The following is a 19,001-nucleotide window of genomic DNA, read 5'->3' as shown; positions in this document are numbered from 1 at the left end:
AGAGGCTGGGGTAAAGTTGTGGTGGTGGTGGGGGGGGGGGAGCATGGTTTCTATGCATAGAGCTGAGCTTTAATAGCATTATTCTTATTAGTAACTTTTTCACACAATGAGGATAGGTGAGGATAGGTGAGTAGCGCATTTGCACCAGGTCCATTCAAAGATATTTACTTTTATAAAAAAATGATTAATATTGTACAGAACAATATATGTAAAGTTGTGCCATTTGTTGCATGGACAAGAGACAGATTTCTAATGCATATCTATGACACACTTTATGAATTCCAGGGGCTGTGTTTTAATTGAAAAACAGCCTGAACTTAACAAAAATTTTTCCTTACCATAGTCACACTTTACTTTGATGGCTTAAACACCCCTCTTTGGTAGAGTTCCTTCAAAACTGTGACCAAAGACTATTAGCTAGAGTCTGGGGAAGTGGTGTTGGTCGGGTTTCTACAGTATGCTTGAAGATGAGCTTTACTAGGGTTACTTCTTATTAGTAACCGATCATACAATGGGGATAAGTAAGCATTTGCACTAGGTCTATTCACACTTGCTTGAGGAAGCAAGTTTAATATTTTACAGGACAATATAAATGAATAAAACTGATTTTTTTTTTTTTGATCTTCTGAGACAGTATATAGCCAATGAAGGGTCTTACGGTAAGTTAAATTGATAAAAATGTCCAAGTTAACGTTTTATCATTTCATCTTAAAAGGGGTCAAAGCAATTTCACATTATCTTAGATCACACCTGGGGTGAGTTAGTAAAGCATTTTCAAAATTTTTCTGATGTTCTGGCTGTATCAGAACATCTTGCACCAAATTCATGAATGCTGTGTAACAACTTTCTTGCTATTTCCAATGAGTGCAACAAATTCAGGTAGTTCTTATGTACGACACTTTTACATTTTGGGACTATGGCTGTGACAATTTCAATAACAAATATTATCCTATCAGGAAAAAAGAAAAATGGAGGTAAATGTAGTTCCATGTTTACTTAAATTTTGTTTCATGTGTAAAGTTGTGCCATTTATTGCACGGACAGGAGACAGATTTCTAAGGAGTACCTATGACTCTCTTTATGAACTACAGGCACTGTGTTTTATTTGAAAAACAGGCTGAAGTTCACTTAAATGCCAATGGATGGAAATGAATCTGCCATAACAATAGTTATTTTTTTCCTTACCTTTATCACACTTTACTTTGATGGCTTATACTTCCCTCTTTGATAAGCTACCACAAAACTATGATCAACGTAAAGTGAGATTTTGTCAAATTCTGATAAAGATAAATGGATTTTAAAACATGATAAATATGACCCTTTAGTGTTTACTGGTATAATAAAAAGTGACCTGTCTGGATTGCAGCCCTAGAACTTTGTAGTTAGGTCAGTGGGTCAGTCACTGACCTCTAAATAGGCAGCACACTAAACTCAATGGATATACCTGTAGGCAATTCTGATAAGATTATTCCTCACTCAAATTACTGTAAGCGAGTTACCTTAGGTAATTGTATCTTCACCAAACTCAGTAATTTATAGATACTTATAGGCTTCCCTTCAATTAGCCTTACACATTTTTACATATTAAATTAATACCTATCTTTATTTTCTAATTCTCACAGCACTTTCACACCCCTGTAGTTCACAAAATTTTATTTTGCCAGTGACCCATTCCTTTTTACTGATACAAGTACTCAAGGAAAAAAAAGACAGATAATGTCTTTGAAAAATGCAGGTCAAGTTGTGTCCAGGCTAGTTGGAAAATTGTTTAACATAAAGGTATAGAAGGGTCAGTTGTTAAATGGCTTTGTAATTAAAGCATTTGGCATTGCCCTGCTCAGTCATGTCACAGCACACACCACACTATACAGTATGCTATGCTGAAAGTTTACACTTCTTAAATAAACTTTCATGTTGGACTACCCTATGGAAAACTTAGTAAATATGAATAAAACAATTATTTCACCTTTAAAACGTTCCTTTTCATATGGAATTAACAGTAGAACATACACAATTTTCACATTGAAACAGAATACCCACAAGGTACTATAGCCTTCCATCTTTCCAAAAGAAACATGTATTCATTAACATTTCTACTAGCAGCTGCTGAAAAATAATCTGACCAAGCTTTATAGAATGTGTCAAAGCTTTGGCAACACCTATAACAAGGAAAATGATTTGCTGCTACTAAGATGGAAATGAAAATCGCATTATATAATAATGACATACAATATGTTCATGAAATATACTAGTGTAATGCCCCCATGTTAAATTACAGTTGACAAATCTCTACATGAAACTATTTTTTGCTCCTGTTCAATCTTGTAAAATATTTATTTTTCATTTATTTAGTTTAGAATTCTTTATTTCTAATATAACTATTATGATTTCTTTTGACTGTTGTATTTACCATGTTGTTTAAACTACTGGAAATGGAGGTGTAGGGGCTTGTTCACACTTGCAGTAGCATTGGTGGCTGATTTTTCAAAGGCCGGTTGATGGGTGGCTTAGTGATGATATGTTGACTCCTAACCACTTGTTTTAACCCTGAAAAGCCCACACCCTGTGCCACAACCACATGCACTACATGCAGTTGCTGCACTGACTCATTCACTTGGGTTGTGTTTGGTGGTGGTACTGCTCATCAAAAGTGACATGTGTACCACGCCAGTCCAGCTGCTGTTGTAGTGCTGCTCGCTGAATATGATGGGGTATATTTTTTGATGCAGCATGTGTACTGTGCTGCAAGGTAAAGAATAATGTGCAAAGTTTACTAAACTCTTGCAACTAGTCAGGCACCAGGTATTATTGTACTGACTACAATAAATGGATTAAAAATGAAACGTGATTACTTTAATTTTTTAATTAGAAAAGTGTCAGCTGGAGCAAAATCATTTCATTACATAACAAGCATCTCCAATTATAGCTCTTTGCAATAAGAATTTAGTAAAATTGGCAAATTACACTGCAGTGTACTGCAAAGCAATTGTCTATTGTGCTGGAGCTTTTTTTGCAAGTGTAGTGGATGACATTTTGGACAAAGTGTCATTTATGTGTAAATTAATTTTTTGCCTCAGAACAGTAATGGGTTCTGAGGGTTAATCACGTAGGTTAACTTTGACATCAGTTTGGCTGGGCTGTGTTAGAGTTCTGCCTGGTCATGTGTACAGCGAGGTGCACCTGACAGGCCAGAACCAGGCCTGGTTGGACGTTTTGGGTATCAGCTTCCTCGGAGCCAATCAGTGGGTGTGCCGGGCCCCGCTGAGGAGTCTGGGGAGGGGTACTTAAGATGTTGAGGTCACGTGTTATGGGTGGTTCGTTCGTGAGGCCCTAGCGGTCTGGTCCTGTTTCTAGACCGGGGTACTCCTGCGAGGGGTCCCGGCCATGAGAGCGTTCGTCGCTCCGCAACATGCTTCGGTTGGTTAACCCCAATAGACCCGCCTGGTCAGGGGTAAGGATCCGTTTGTTCCCGAGTCTCGGAACCAGCTGGTCCAAGGCGCAGTAACTGAGGGAGGAATCAAGGCGTCTGGGTGTGCTCTCGGCTTGGAGGGGCACCGCAGCTCATGCAAGTGACCGAGGGAGGACTTTTCGGGGGAGGGCCAACAAGCTGCCATCCTGAGAAGTGCCTGGTTACTGAGTTGTGAAGGACACTGACAAATTCACGCTTTTTCCAGTAATGCCAAGGAGAAAGAGAACGTTCGGGGTACTAAGGAAAAAGTTTCCTGTTCACTTACAGTTACAATTTGTTCAAGGTCAGAGATTTCACAAGTTCTGAGTCAAAGCTCTGATTGCCATAATCTCTGGCTAGAGATTTGTTCAACCTTGAAGTGCCCAGTTGCGAGTGGCTACTCTCTGGGTAGTACTAGAGACTTTTTTATATCTGCAGTTCAAGGTGCCTGAGTTCTTTACCCTTGCCCTCTGTTCCCATATGAGACTGTGTTGTTGGATGTTACCCCTGCAAATAAAAAAAACCTTTCAAAAGGAATTTATTAGTGTCAGCGTCCAAAGTTGTTGGGTACCAACCCTGGGAACCCCTAGATGTGGAAGAACAAGCCAAGCGGAGGTAACCAGTAAGCCAAAAAAGTTAAGGCCACCCTGCAAAGGGTTATGGCTGCTACACAAGTCAAAATGATTTTTTTTTATTATTAAATTATTTTAGTGTGATTCAGAGGCTACATCTTGGAGTCCTAAGTCTTAGTAATTTTTTTTTCTTTAGTAAAGTATTACTCAGTATGTCACCAGGTTAACATACATATTGGCTGCAGCAAACTTGTTTTTCTCCATATTTGTGCAGTGCCTCAACTGCATCCAGGCAGCAATAAAGTTTTTCCCATCCCTAAATTTTGTTGACACATTTTATAACGTGCTGTGCCAGGAGTCGGGGCAAGCTTCCTGGAGGGCGCTGCGTGACTTCAAGACAGTGTGTATGTAGTGGCCTTCTGAATGCTGCTGTGGACACTGGGTTCACTTGTGCAAAAGGTCTGATAGATTGTGGTCTTCTGGCCCACTGAACCACCTGGCACTGAGGAGCATGTGTGTGTGTGTGTGTAGCTACTGTAGGTAACCACAGATAAGTAAAATGTGGTGGAGAATGCTGGGAGAGTCTATTGCAGGGAAGGATGCTGGGAATTGATGTGAAACATCAAGAAGAATAAAGCGACTTCCTGCTTCATAAATGCAGCATACACACAGGGTTGGATCCTGGGGGGGTGAGATATGAGGGGCATGAAGGGCAGCTGGCCCCGGTATAGTGTGTCTATGGATAAGTGGGGGAGTTAAGTGGGGAGCTGCACTCCCCACAATCCTTGTGTCTTTCCTGGTGAAAGAATGTCATTACCCTACCCCTGTGTTATGTCCCGCTGGTGCTGCCGGCTAATGCCTAATACACATGGGCCGAATGTCAGGCGATATCAGTTGGTTCAATAAAAAATGGCTGACTTTCGGTCCATGTGTATGGCAGCTGGTCCGACAGAAGCCAGCTGTGTGGCTGGCTTCTGTCGAACGTGCATGCTGGAAAGCCAGCAGCCAACTGGCTATCAATCAAAGCTCTCAGCTAATGGTTGAGAGCGCTGACCGAAGTGTTCTGGTGAGGACTGTCCGCAATTCCATCGCAGCCAAATTAATTCACTGCAGAAGTTGAAGTTGAGTGGCTCCATGTGATGTTATTGCCTCGCAGGTGGCCAAAGCCCCTGGAACTGTTTTTAATGATGTCTCTACAGTACTGATTGTGTTTGTTTAGACATTTTACTGGTGGTATCAGTACACTGTTCATATTTGTGTTGATGGGTTTCTGTCACTACAGTGCTGTTTGTGTCTCTGCTGCTCCTCCGCCCCAAACTCACCCATCTATATCTTTATGGACCATGTTTTGTGCATCCTTCCAAAGACATGGTGGTCCTGACATCAAGCCAATAGAACACCTTTGGAATGAATTAGAGCAGAGACTGTGAGCCAGGTCTTCTTGTCCACATCAGTGCTTGACCTCACCAATGCGCTTCTGGAAGAATGGTCATACATTCACATAGAGAGACTTCTAAACCTTGCGGAAAGCCTTCCCAGAAGAGTTGTAGCTATTATAGCTGTAAAGGGTGGGCCAACTCAATATTGAGTCCTATGGACTAAGAGTGAGCTACCATTAAAGATCATGTGCATGTAAAGGCAGGCATCCCAATAGGTTTTGTAATATAATATATAAATATATATATAAATATATAAACGGAGGCATTCACAGGTCTTGAAGCAGAAGAAAAATGTGTGGTTTTTTTAATTGTTCTCCTAATATTTAGGCTGAAATAGTTATGTTTTTATGCTTTTAACTCTAGTATATGTTATCTTAAAGCTCAAGTTTTCTATTTATTAAGCATATCATGGGTACTATTTTACATAATAGTTATATTATGTAGTTATAGTATGTAAAATATATATATAATTTATTACATATTGGCATAAACCTAAACTTTTGCCATATAGTTCTAGATATTAAGGCATCAAAAAAGAGGTACACAAGTATAATTCAAGGACTATAAGCCAACAAAAGTATTAGGAAGAGGTTGGCTAACCTGTAGTCACATTCAAAAAGTAAAACTCGCTTAAAAAAGGGCCACACTGAAATGAGTTAAATGCAAGCACTGCCTCTATTTTTTAAAGCTATGTTTCATCTTGTTGATGTCTTCTGAAACAAGTAGCAGTGGATTTTGGACACTGCTCTTCCTCATCACACTACATAACCCCACATACCCCTTGTTTATATAAAATACCCATACAGCAGTGAAGAAAAACAAAAACTTGTAATTTAATCATCGAAACATAGAATAAGTTCTAATGCTGATAATGCCCATACTAAATCAATTGTTTTCATTTAAATGGGAAAAATCAGCTGTGAGGCTAAATTTTCATACAGGCACTGATGCTTGAATTCAAGCATCACATTGATTCCATCCCAGTATTTTTTAAATTTGACCAAATGAAGTAGTGCTAAAGTGATCCTGTCACTGCAAGCAGGTATAAAGTGTAAGTACCTAGACCTAGAGGTACCTGTACATACCACAGCAGCTTTCATTGCCTCTGCTGTGCCTGAATGCTGGGTCATTCTAAAAAGGCAAAGCTGACACTCATTGGTGCCACAGATTTATCGCTCCCTATCACCATTTAGTGATGCATAGTAGGTGCATAGTAAGATTTATAACACTTTAATATTTTTTTATTACAGCAGTGCAAAGAAAAATGGTGTAATGAAACCCTAAATTACCATTACCGATTGGAGTTGTGAATGTGAACAGTAGCCGAGAGATCTTCATATCACTCCCACCTTCCAAGCAGAAAACACTTCTTGAAAAGGGTTTAATTATAGTCTGACACACCACAAATAATGTTAATTTGACTAAATCTGCTAGAAGTGGGTTCTGCTTTTAAACTGATGGAATTGTCATTAAAACATTTAAAAGAACTGAATGAATTCAGCTTAGTACTGAAAGTCACTGCAGATATTGTCAAGAAAAGTCTCAAACACTGGGGACTTGTATGTGAGAGAACCACCGCGCCAGGTAAGTCCACAAATCCAAGAAAATAGCCCCTCCAGGAATGGAGAAACCCAGGTGCAGGTAGGGCATATACTTGTTGCAAATAATTGAAGAACTCTGGACGGCCGCACTCCAAGATAAATTCAAATGCCTTTTATTCATGAAGCAGAATCACACAAAAGTAGGTCACAGCAAAGCAACAATAGCTAACGTGTTTCACACTACCAGGAGTAATTACTCATAGCTATGAATATAGAGTGAGTAAGCACTCTGGGTGGCGTGAAACGTGTTAGCTATTGTTGCTTTGCTGTGACCCACGTTTCTGTGATTCTGCTTCACGAATAAAATTATTTGCAACTGGGGACTTGTACCTGGAAAGCAGAAACTCATGGTAGCCAATAAGCCCATAGCCTGGGGAATACAAATCATGAGTGGCAAAGTGGCTCTCTATTTGTCATGCAATTACTGCCAGTGGCTATAGCGTTCTGCCAGCTGGGAAAGCTTCCCACACCTATGGGCTGCCTAAAGCCAGGTACACACTAGCCGAATGTTGGGAGACAATGACCGGTTAAAAAAAAAGGCCATTGTTTGACCCATGTGTACGTTGGTCTGTTTTGGCCTTCTCCTGTTGGACATGCATGCTGGAAAACCAACATCCGATCGACTCTCGATCCAATGGCAGAGAGCGCTGATCAGTGTTCTGGCAGAGGGCCATCCTCCTTTCAGAACACAACAGCTCAGCGGGGGATATTTCTGAACTAACCTCACATGGTAAGTACACTGGCTCCGAACCAGAGCTGACAGTTTTTTTTCATTCAACCTACGGGTTTTTTTTGGGTTCTACCCTCCACCCTGTTTTGCATATAAACAGGAGGAACGCGGGATCGAAGAGACTGCATGGGAAAGGAGTGTAAAGTCAGTCTGAGAAGACCTGCAGCACCCCGTAAAGTGCCCGCACGGGGTCTACCTCACCATGGTCTACTACCTGAAAAGGTAAGCCTGGGCAGCCTGAGGTTAGTTAGGAGAAAGCTGTGGTTTTCATGAGACTGTAATGCTTTAAAAGTTTCAGTCAATTATTTTAACTGTTGCAAGCCTGGTCTGAAATTATTCAAAGGTATGCATGAAGGTACATGGTGTATCTAGAAGAACAGGGCCTGAAAAGTACAAGTAGGGTTGGATATAACAGCAAGGTGTTTATTGCTGTTTATGTTCCTGCTACAGATTTGCTCTGATTACTTGTCTGGTAAATCCGTTGTCAGCAGTACAGAAATCTCTCTAAGAGTGCCCCAGGGAGCATAAAAAAAGACAGAGTTTCTCCTTCTTTCCCACTTTATCCAAAACTTGGTTTTAAAAGAAAGCAATCACAGGACTGAAAACTGAATGAAAATATAAAAGACTTTAAAAAAAGACACAGAGAAGCTACAACTCAATATAATTTTTCATTCCTCAGGCAAATACTTACCAACATCTGTGATAAATGACTTCCCATTATCTGGCCACTGAATATACTGGTTTGTGAAATAATTGCTGCCATATCCAAGAATAAAACCCTCCAACTTGATGCTTTGGTTTGGACGATGGAATTTCATAGTTAGCGTGTCTCTGGTGATGTTGATGTGCACCTTCATGTTCGGTTTCTTTACTGCAGAAAAATAAGAGACAGGTTTATAAGACTCTGCTGGATAGGAGCTAAAATAATACATGTTAAGAAAATATATTGTATCTACATTGCCTGCACAGTCAGGCCTGATTCACACCTATGCATTTTTAGTGCTTTTTGCATTTTTCAGATTTGTACTACTGTCTATTTCCTATGGAACACGTTCTATAGTGAAATCTGAAAAATGCAAAAAGCACAAAAAATGCATTGGAGTGAATCAGGCCTAAGGCCTGGTTCACACTATGCAGGTTGCAGTTTACATATTCCAAGTTCATTTTGCGTTTTTCAATACACGTTTTTGATCCATTAAAGTCTATGGAACCAAAATCCATAAAATGCATAGATGTGAACGTGACTCTAATGCCGCGTACACACGACCAGACTTTTTGACGGACTAGGTCTGACGGTCTTCCCGACGGACTTTCGGCGGAGTTCTGACGGACTTTACAAATGAACGGACTTGGCCACACACAATCACACCAAAGTCCGACGGATTTGAATGTGATAACGTACGACCAGATTGATTAGAATAAGGAAGTTCATAGCCAGTAGCCAATAGCTGCCCTAGCGTCGGTTTTTGTCTGTCGGACTAGCATACACACAAACGGATTTCTCAATAGGAACTGGGTCCAGCGGAGTTTCGGACGAAAAATTTGAAACATGTTCTATTTCTAAAGTCTGTCAGATTTTTGGACAGCAAAGGTCCGATGGAGCCCACACACGATCGAATTGTCCGACGGATTTGTTCTGTCGGACCATTGCTGTCGAAAAGTCTGCTCGTGTGTACGCGACATAAGGTAACCATATTAAATGGACTGTAGTGGTTTCTGCAAAACTGAAAATGCACAAAAAAATGCATAGGTGTGAACCAGGCCTAAGAGCACATCTGAATAATATTGGATTAAAAGTGTACTCTAAGGCTGGATTCACACCTATGCATTTTTAGTGCTTTTTTCATTTTGCAGATTTGCACTACAGTCCATATAACATGGTTTCCTATGGAAAACGTTCTTTAGTGCAAATCTGGAAAATGCAAAAAGCACTAAAAATGCATTGGTATGAATTAGGCCTAAGGCTGGATTCACACCTATGCATTTTTAGTGCTTTTTGCATTTTGCAGATTTGCACTACAGAACTTGTTCCATAGGAAACAATGTTAAATGGACTGTAGTGCAAATCTGCAAAACGCAAAAAGCACTAAAAATGCATAGGTGTGAATCCAGCCTAAGGGTGCATTCACACCTGTGAATGAATCCTGCCCCCGATTAGATGTGAGAACCCTAGCGGGGGTTCCTGCGATTAGCTGAAAGAGGCAGCCTTATTGAAAGCTAATTGTGTGGCCACTCGCCTGTAATCCTTAATGCAGCAATCTCATTCATGTCATTGGCCCTGGACACTGGCTCCTATGCATTTTTTAGTGCGTTTTCAGTTTTGCAGAAACACTACAGTCCATTTACCAAGGTTTCCTATGGATGTAGGTCACATCTCTGCATTTTATGGAAAGGGCCAGGGATTTTTTTTCTGGTTTTGGGTTCCATAGACTTCAATGGATCAAAAATGTGTATTGAGAAACATGAAATGCACCTGGAATATCCAAACTGCAACCTGCATAGGTGTGAATCAAACCTAACTGTGAGTAATTTTGTGATACGGGAACTCTTCTTACTTATTTCATGTTAATGCAGGACAGGTATTGCCAAACACACTCACTGCACTCCACTTTCTAAATTCTTGCTGGCTAGTTTAATTAATGATTCTCTTATACCCAGCAATACGACATCTATGCTCCTCCTTGTTACTTCTCCTTCACAGCTACCATCTTCTTTTGATCTTTTTCGTATTCTTTAGTGGCCAGGCAAAGATGATGCAAGTTCTATGCACATGCACAAGATTTACTTAGTCCTGTCACTTACTCTAGAATCTGTAAACTGCATGATTAGTGTACAATTAGTGAACAATTGAAAGAATCAAGGAAAAAGATTTTGGGGAAACATTATTTTGCACAAGTTGGTAAGAGTTTCCGTAATTATATCACCCACTCGCACATCACAGTGTGGAGAATTGTTCATTTTAGAAGTAAAACATCTGAAGAACAGACATTTCTTTGACACATCTAATTTCTTGGCCTTATTGTCTTTCAAAGGCTTCAATGGAATGCTAGCTGCTGACTGACTGTTATTCACAATTGTAGTATTAGTACATTAAAGCAAAATACAATCTAATTGTACAATCTCTGTTCAATCTCCTTTTGGTGTAATATGGGGACAAACCTAAGAATTCTATTTAATCAGTATCAAATCAAGCAGGCTCTTGTACTACATAGTAGATGGTAGATTAAAAAGAGATTGCACAATAAGATTGTATTATTTGGGATTAGCCTAAGGCAAGCCATAGTTAAAATGATTTCAGAAAACCACTTGATTCCTGGCTGGCAGATCACAATGATTACTGCTAACGGCTACAGCCATCAGCAGTTATCGCATGCAAAAAATCTGATAGGCTGGGTGTACTGAAGTTGATAGATAGATCGACTTCAGCAGCATCAGCCTGCTTATACATGGATCAAATCACAGCTTGTTCCTGCTGAACCAGCAGAGATTTAATCCATCTATGGCTGGCTTAAGGCTAGCTATATGCAAATAGGTTCTTCTTGTTAAGCCCGTCAGCCAAACAAGACAAATCAAATGTATTCTACTATACAGGACTAACAGCATGGGTAGAGGAATCTCCTCTGCTGACTATTGCATTTATGCAGAGGCAACACTCCATCTAGAGCCATATATGGCCAGACAAAGCAAGCTAAACAAAGAACTAGTAAACTAGTTTGAAAGCTTAGCAAATTTAACATTCTGCATTAGAGCCCATTCACACATGTGACAGCCCTTTTTGCACCTCTGAAAACTGATCTCTGGTACATTGCCTTTTGGAGGGCAGTAGAGTAACAGCTGCCAGCCATTCAGGAGGCAATAATGCTTCTTGAGTGTCTTTATTGTTGACAGCAAATGGGCTTTCTATATATAAATACCGTGCCACAACCAAGTGTTTGGCAGTTGTGGCATGGCCTTTTTCACTTGCATAGATCGCATTTGGTGGCAGTACTGCCTTCAATACTGCCTCCCTGTGCTGATGTCCTATTAATTTCTATTTGGAGAAGTGACTGCATAGACAAACCTGCTGATGCGGATGAGTGGAGGGGCTGCACCCTCATGTCATATTGGCTGTGTCTGTGCAGCTACGTGTCCCAATACAAATAAATAGGATACTCACAACCCCTGTGCAATCCCGTGCTGAGAAAATACGGGGCCCGCGCGGGGCCAGCAGTAAAGCACCTCATGTGAACGAGCCCTTAGGAGGGCAGTTGGCAGGGTGGGTAAGGCTACAGCTAAACTGCTTATTACCCATGCCCATGTGAACAAACTGAACTAGATATATTTAGCTATTTTAAAAGCCTAAGGAAATATTTGGAAAGCAATGAGATTATATTTCGAGCATATAGCAACAAGTGAACATTACTACAGATTTCACTCACCAGGGGGTATTTGCCAAATATGTGTTGTAATAAGAGGATACATAGTATAATAAAGTTGTGAATTCTAGTATTCAAACTTCAAAATCAACAACTTAATGTCTTCAAAACTGTGCAAGGACTTTATAGATTGTTTTTTTGACAAGGGAATTACGAATACGCATGCCGTTTAAAAACAATGCCATCTCTACTGTAATCAGTCAGACAGTTTTACAGCTTTGCCCTTTACAGATTCTTCTCTGGTAATCTCAAAAGCACATGTCATGTACTAATAAAGTAAAAACATTTCAGGGTCAAATATTGCCAATACAATACAATAAACAACAACTACAATAAATGTATATTTGCACACACCAACGTATTTGTTTGCATGTTTCCTCAGAATTTCGTCACCACACATTTCTCAGACACCACAGATTCCTCCTTTAATATTACCTGCAGGCTAGGGTCAGAGTTCATGACATTTTACACACAGGTTAATAGGACCACAGTTTTACAGATTACAACTCTTAGATAAAGTATGTGTGACTTCATTTAGACATTATAAAATCCTCTTGTGCTAAATTATGAGGTGTTTTTTTATTTTTTAAGTCTGTTACATGAATGCACACATATTAAGACATGTTTTGTAGCGTGTTCACATGTGTAGCAGAAACGCAATCAAACAAATGGACAGCCAATTCACCAAAATAAACGATGCACCATTATTTCAGACGCTGTGACCACAATTCACAGTAGCGGGTTACCGTGCATTGTGGTGTGCTGCAATAAATGTACATACTGTAGGTGGTACACAGGCTTAATTTATTGGGGTGCCACTGACAATGAATGGCACCACCCAAAAGGGACACAGGCTGTTATTAAAGATAAAGTTAGTCATACAAGCATAGATTTCTCTCATACCGCCTGCAGGCTGACACAAGGGAAATCGAATAGGTTCCTCCATGCATACTACTAAACAGCGCGGAGGGAGCAATCTTCCCTGCTGAATAGTGTATTTAGACTGCCAACATCCCCTGCAATCTGAATACCCGAACAGTGACTGTTGATAATTATCCACCTGACTCCTTTAATTTGAATTGAAGATTGTCTAGCTGGGTGGTGCTGACAGGAATACTTTCAGTTTGAATTTCAGTTTTATTTCAGTTTGAATTGGCCAAAATTCGAGCTGTATGGTGTACAGTATGGACAGTTTAAACTTAAGCAAAACTTAAATCTGCAATACTTACCTCTGCTCTAATGGTTCGATGCCCACAAGGTCCCCCACAGCACCTTCTCCTTGGCTTCCTCCTAATGTTGGCCTTTAGCCACCTTGATTGGCCGCCACAGGATGAAGTAACTCCCTCACACTCACAAAAGTTCAGTCAGGGAATGCAAACTGAGCTGTGTGAGCAGGCAGGTACATTTATTTTATTGCAAAAAAGAGATTTTGTATGTCTTCTCTGCAATAAAGAGTCTGCTTACAGACCAGCATTTAAAAACCAGGGTTGGTGCAAAGATTTTTGACACCCTAGGCGAAACCTAGTTTTGGAGCCCCCATTGGCTCTGCCCCTGATTCAAACCCCCTTTGCCCTGCCCATGTCTCATGTAACACATGTGACCTACCTGACCATTACACTGACCTACCTGACTTCTACACTAACCTACCTGACCACTATCCTGACTATTACACTGACCTTTCTGACACATACACTGACCTACATGACCATTACACCGACCTACCTGACCTCTACCCTGACCATAATACTGACCTACCGACCATTACACTGACCTGCCTGCCCTCTACACTGATCTACCTGATCCCTATCCTGTTGAGATTGGAGGATCCATCCTCCTCCTTACCTCTTCATGGCCTTATCATCCATCTCATCAGGGCTCTCCTCAACACTGGACAGGCAGTATTGCAAAGGAGTTCTTGCCAGCTCCATCCAGCCACTCCTTGGTGCCCCAGCCGTGAGATCAGCTAACAGCTGCTGTAGTTCTCCCAATGCTCCCATGATCTCCACAGAGCAACGCCCTACCCCGCCCCCTCTGCTGGACTCACACAGACACAGGCCACACCAGAGGGACAGGCTGGAGCAAAGCAGTCCGGGGGCCAATGCTGTCAGATATTGCTGAGGGTAAATGTGACAGTGGGGAGCTTAGAGGGAGTGAAGAAACATTGTGGGATTGGTGGCACCTGGAGCGGAAATGTTCTCGAGACATCCGGCATTGAATGGGACTCAATGCGACCAGGAGAGGAGAGTTGAGCTCACACAGGTCATTACACACCTGGGGCTTCACTGGGACAGAGGACGTGGCTACGCCCTAGGTCGTAGTGTGTCCTAGGCAGCTACCTAGTTTGCCAAGTGGTAGTGTCGGCCCTTTTAATATTTTTTTCCCCAGTACAGTCCCGCTTTAAAGCGGGACTGTACTGGGGAAAAAAATATTAAAAGCCAGCAGCTATAAATACTACAGCTGCTGACTTTTAATAAATGGACACTCACCTGTCCCGGGGTCCAGCGATGCCGAGGCCGATCGATCGCTTGGCTCTTGGCTGCTGCCGCCACCATTCTAGGTGAGGGAATCAGGAAGTGAAGCGAATCGGCTTCAATTCCCGGTTCCCTACCGCGCATGCGCGAGTCGCGCAGCGCAATAGGAATTGCCCGCGCTGTCTCTGGGACCCGTGTGTGTCCCAGCAGACAGCGCGGCAGGACAGGAAGAGGCATAGACTCCCACGGGAGTCTATGCCCGGAAGGGGGTGTAAATACCTGTCTTTGACAGGTATCTGCACCCCCCTCCCCCCTGAAAGATGTCAATTGTGACACCGAAGGGGGGAGGGTTCCGATCGGCGGAAGTTCCACTTGAGGGTGGAACCCCGCTTTAAAATCTCACATTCTAACCATTCTTCTCCATTCAAAATGCATAACAGACCCCTTGTAAACAGCCTTGTAATACTATATGTTGTTTAGAAATGCCTAATACTTAAGTCAGACTTTCTAGGAGTTCCTCAGGTAGTGGCAGATTAATCTCCTTTTTACAGTGAAGGTATTGCCTCTACACTGACCACCAGAAGCTTTTCTACTTCCCACTAATTTAAGAGGCACTTATCCACTAACCACCATTGTAAGAGGACACTAAACTTTTGAAGGTCTTTGTCTTATTTTTGGTCATTAATATTATTTGTTTAATATTTGCACTCTGATACAGAGCAGGTTTTTTTTTAAAGTGCTGCACTCTTGGTGTAAAATACTCTAGCTATGCCACATTCCTTATTCTTTTGCTTAAATATTTACACAACTTATTGATCATGCTAATGTGGCATCGGCAATAGATAAAATATTTAGCAGGGGTTCCCTGAGACTTGAAAATTCAAAAAACAGGTAATGGTACCTGAGAGATCAGTCATCTAAAAGCCAGACCTCAGCAGCTTTGGAAAAGGGAGTAACATAGCTTTTAGAATGAAGGAGATATTCTGCTCATATTTGTTCTAAAATCTTTTAGATTCACTTTCTAATGTTAGACATGCCATAGTTGGAATAGTGACTGAGATATTTCTAGGCAAAGCTGTTCCAAGGATGTGATAGATTGGCTGTTGCATCTTAAGAGCGTATTAAGATCTGAGCCGCTTCTCTACAGTTTCATAGCTTGTGATAAAATTAATACAGAGTTATTAGGTTCAATGGTTCACTGATGTTCTTTCTAAAAATCCTATATTAAAGTGAACCTGTAAGGGCCAAAATATCACAGCTGCAATTGCTGACTTGTCTTTAACCCTTCAGAATTTTTTTTTTAATTTCATGACTACATACAAAAAAGGAAATTTTTTTTTCACATGAAGATGTCATCCACAAAATGTAAACAAACCATGGTTGCATTGGATATGTTTGCATCCCAATACTACCATGTTGTTATGGCCACAGTTAATGGGTTTAAGTTGTAAGCCATTGGTCTGGTATGGCTTTACCACCTAGAAAGTAGCTACCCTTTGAAAACCCTGTAACCAAGTGAATTCTGAAAAGCTTGAACAAGTCATATTTGTTCCAGTTGTGTTAATCCTTAGGTAGTGAAACAAGGATCCAAATGACAACCATGATGAAGCATCTTTTAAAAAAAAAAACACATAATCAAAGACAGCTCCATTTTTCTGTCCTCTGAGGTTTATATTATCTATGGAGCCAGTGAATAGTGTTTTTTTTTTTTTCTTTACAAACACATGGCTTATTACTGTAATCGTAAACAATGTATATAGCAGTTCACATCACACAATAATACATATCCACTATAGAACAGAATGTTCTGTCTCCACAGTAATTAGAAACTGCAGGATTCCATCATGCCAAATACATTACAGGCAGAGTACTGTTTCAAGACTATTTGGCTGATACTGGGGTACATTTTAAGATGGTTAGCAGCTCCATAGGGTGTTTCTTAACTTGGAATTTCACTTTATATCCTTCAGACACTTCATTTTAGAACTTAGGTAAATCTCATGTAAACACTAGACTATAAATGATGCGTGCCAATGAGTTTTCATTGCTCAGCTGAAACATAGTCCTCAAACCAACATGTAACTTTTTTTTTTTTTTTTTACAAAAACTGAAATTGAAGGTGTCTATAGACATTACACTATGGCTAGCTGTGCATGATCTGGTTGCCAAACAATAATTTGTATTTTTACTTACAGAGTGGAGAAAGAAAGTACTAACAATCTGTCACAGGGAAAACAAGAGCAATCTGGTGATCAGTAGTAGACATACAGTGAATGGCAATGGGTCCCTGTATGAAAACAGTTTTTGGATCCCATTCAAATACTGTCCAAATTCACATATTTATTCACTGTATATAGAAAGCTATATAGATAGACATTAGAACAATGCAGATAAAGAGTTACTTTTCTGATATTTTGAACTCTCCCTTCAATTCCAGTCTAAATTGTGGTAATAGGAATTGGTAGATTCCTTTTGGGCACTTTAATTGTCTCATTGCCAGTCAGTGTATGTAACAACAGGAAGGAGTTCAAGCACCTACCCAACCCCCTGAAGTGGCCCCTGAAGTGTGCAGTTACACAGTCTTCATAAATGGAAGGTCTTGGAGATCATGAAATGCTACAAGAATTGTGCCAGTATGTGTGGGCTCTTTTAAGTGCTTGCAGTTCCTCTTTATTACTATCTTAGGGACCTAACATTAATAGTAGGTTTACCTTATAGAACAACAGAAAAAATACATTTCTAATCTATCCAAAGCTAAAAAATGGTTTAGGGTTTTTACATACAAGGGACATATGTATATATCAATAAATCTGTCATTCACTAAACATTCACAAACATTGAATCTTCCTGGTACATGTGTTTTAAATGACAGTGAATGATTCACCACTAGTGAAACTTTGGTGAAAATCATGTTCATTGCTCAATAAATATGTCCCTAAGTGACTAATTTATCACTTGCAGGATTCGATCATTCATATTTTCACAATTACATTCACTTAAACATCCACTTCTAGCAATTATGCATGTAAGGATGAGTCTAGTCTATCCTTTTTACCTTTAGTCAATGTTTTGTCTATTTTTTTTTATATGTGTAACTGTCCGCTTGCCACTTTAAATCTTTGTTCAGCACTGAATGACAGGTGGAACGTTTATTGCCTTACTTTTGTTCCTCTGGGGAATGTTTTAATCACTTCCTGCTTCCTCTAGTTTTTCAAGGGGCTTTCTCATTCATTCAGCATCCAGGCAAGCAGCAGCACCTCATGGGAAGGAGATAGTCTATGGAAGTTTTCTAAAGTTTAAAGTTGCACCCCTTGGCAAGCGGAGCAAGGTATGCAGTAAAAGTTTTCATGGTGCATATGGTGAAAATGGTGCTTATGGTACAAATGGCACTTAAAGTGTTTAAGGAGTCAAAAGATTAACCTCTGTGGTGTTCAACTTTAATGCACATCTTTGAGGCAAAAGAATAAACACACTGCACCCATCAGAAGCTCTCCTCTCATTATTTACTCAAAGCCAATGGGCCCGCTACAATATGTATGGTGTAGTTAGTAAATAAAACAAGATTTGTGTCTTCCAGGAAGTTGTTGATCTAATAAAATGTGATATTTAGCTTTACATGATCTAACAAAATAAGAGGTCAGCTAACAGTACTAGCAGGGGATGGAAAATAATATTTTTTTTGTACAAATTCCTAATTTTTATAGATTTTGGCATATATCTTTAAACAATACCCTTGCTTTGTCTTACAGTCATAAAACACTAAGATCTATGTCCAAGGTGTTTAGGTTTAGGCTAAAAAGTTGCACTAAGGGAATTAACACATTTATTATTTGTCCGTGTTTTCTCACAAACTGTTAAATTATGTTTTCTCAGCTGAATACCAGCCCGTTAGTGGATGGAAATTCTGCACAATGAAACCACTATTATGTGCCTATTGTTTAAGCAAAATGCAGTCTTTATAAAAGCTTCAATGAGGAAATATTTAAAACCTGTGATAGACTGTAAACCAATAACATTCTTTATCAAGAGATACCAGAATTTACTGTGCCATCCTCAGTTGTGGCATGTACCAAACAATTCTGAAAGGCATGCGCTTTGTAAATTGGCCAAGCTTTGCTGTGCTTGATTTTCCCCTACAATGATCAAAAATAAATGATGTGTGCATGGTGTCACTAGTGTCACCAGCTGTATCTGTGAGCCTGCATGGGCTGCAGCATGTGGTTGAAGACTGGTGCTTAATTATACTTACATGTACTATCTCATTGGAGTTTGATGTAAAAATATATATTCATAAGCTAACAAAAATAATATCAAATCCAACAAAA

General features: G+C 40.1%; 1 protein-coding gene across 11 annotated transcripts in view; it reads right to left on the bottom strand.

Annotated features, from left to right (window-relative positions):
• Positions 1-19,001, bottom strand: part of ABI3BP (ABI family member 3 binding protein) — a 465,661-nt gene that overhangs the window by 346,061 nt on the left and 100,599 nt on the right. For all 11 annotated transcript variants that reach the window (XM_077482512.1, XM_077482502.1, XM_077482506.1 and 8 more), the window contains exon 2: positions 8,482-8,661. In XM_077482512.1, the coding sequence (XP_077338638.1) occupies positions 8,482-8,661 (180 nt within the window). The remainder of the gene's footprint in view (positions 1-8,481; positions 8,662-19,001) is intronic.

The sequence above is a fragment of the Lithobates pipiens genome, unplaced genomic scaffold (genome assembly GCF_037356315.1).
Source record: "Lithobates pipiens isolate NorthernLeopardFrog02 unplaced genomic scaffold, aLitPip1_a1.2 Scaffold_16, whole genome shotgun sequence".
NCBI lineage: Eukaryota > Metazoa > Chordata > Amphibia > Anura > Ranidae > Lithobates > Lithobates pipiens.
The sequence above is the reverse complement of the archived record's forward strand: the minus strand, read 5'-3'. Positions and strand labels throughout refer to the sequence as shown.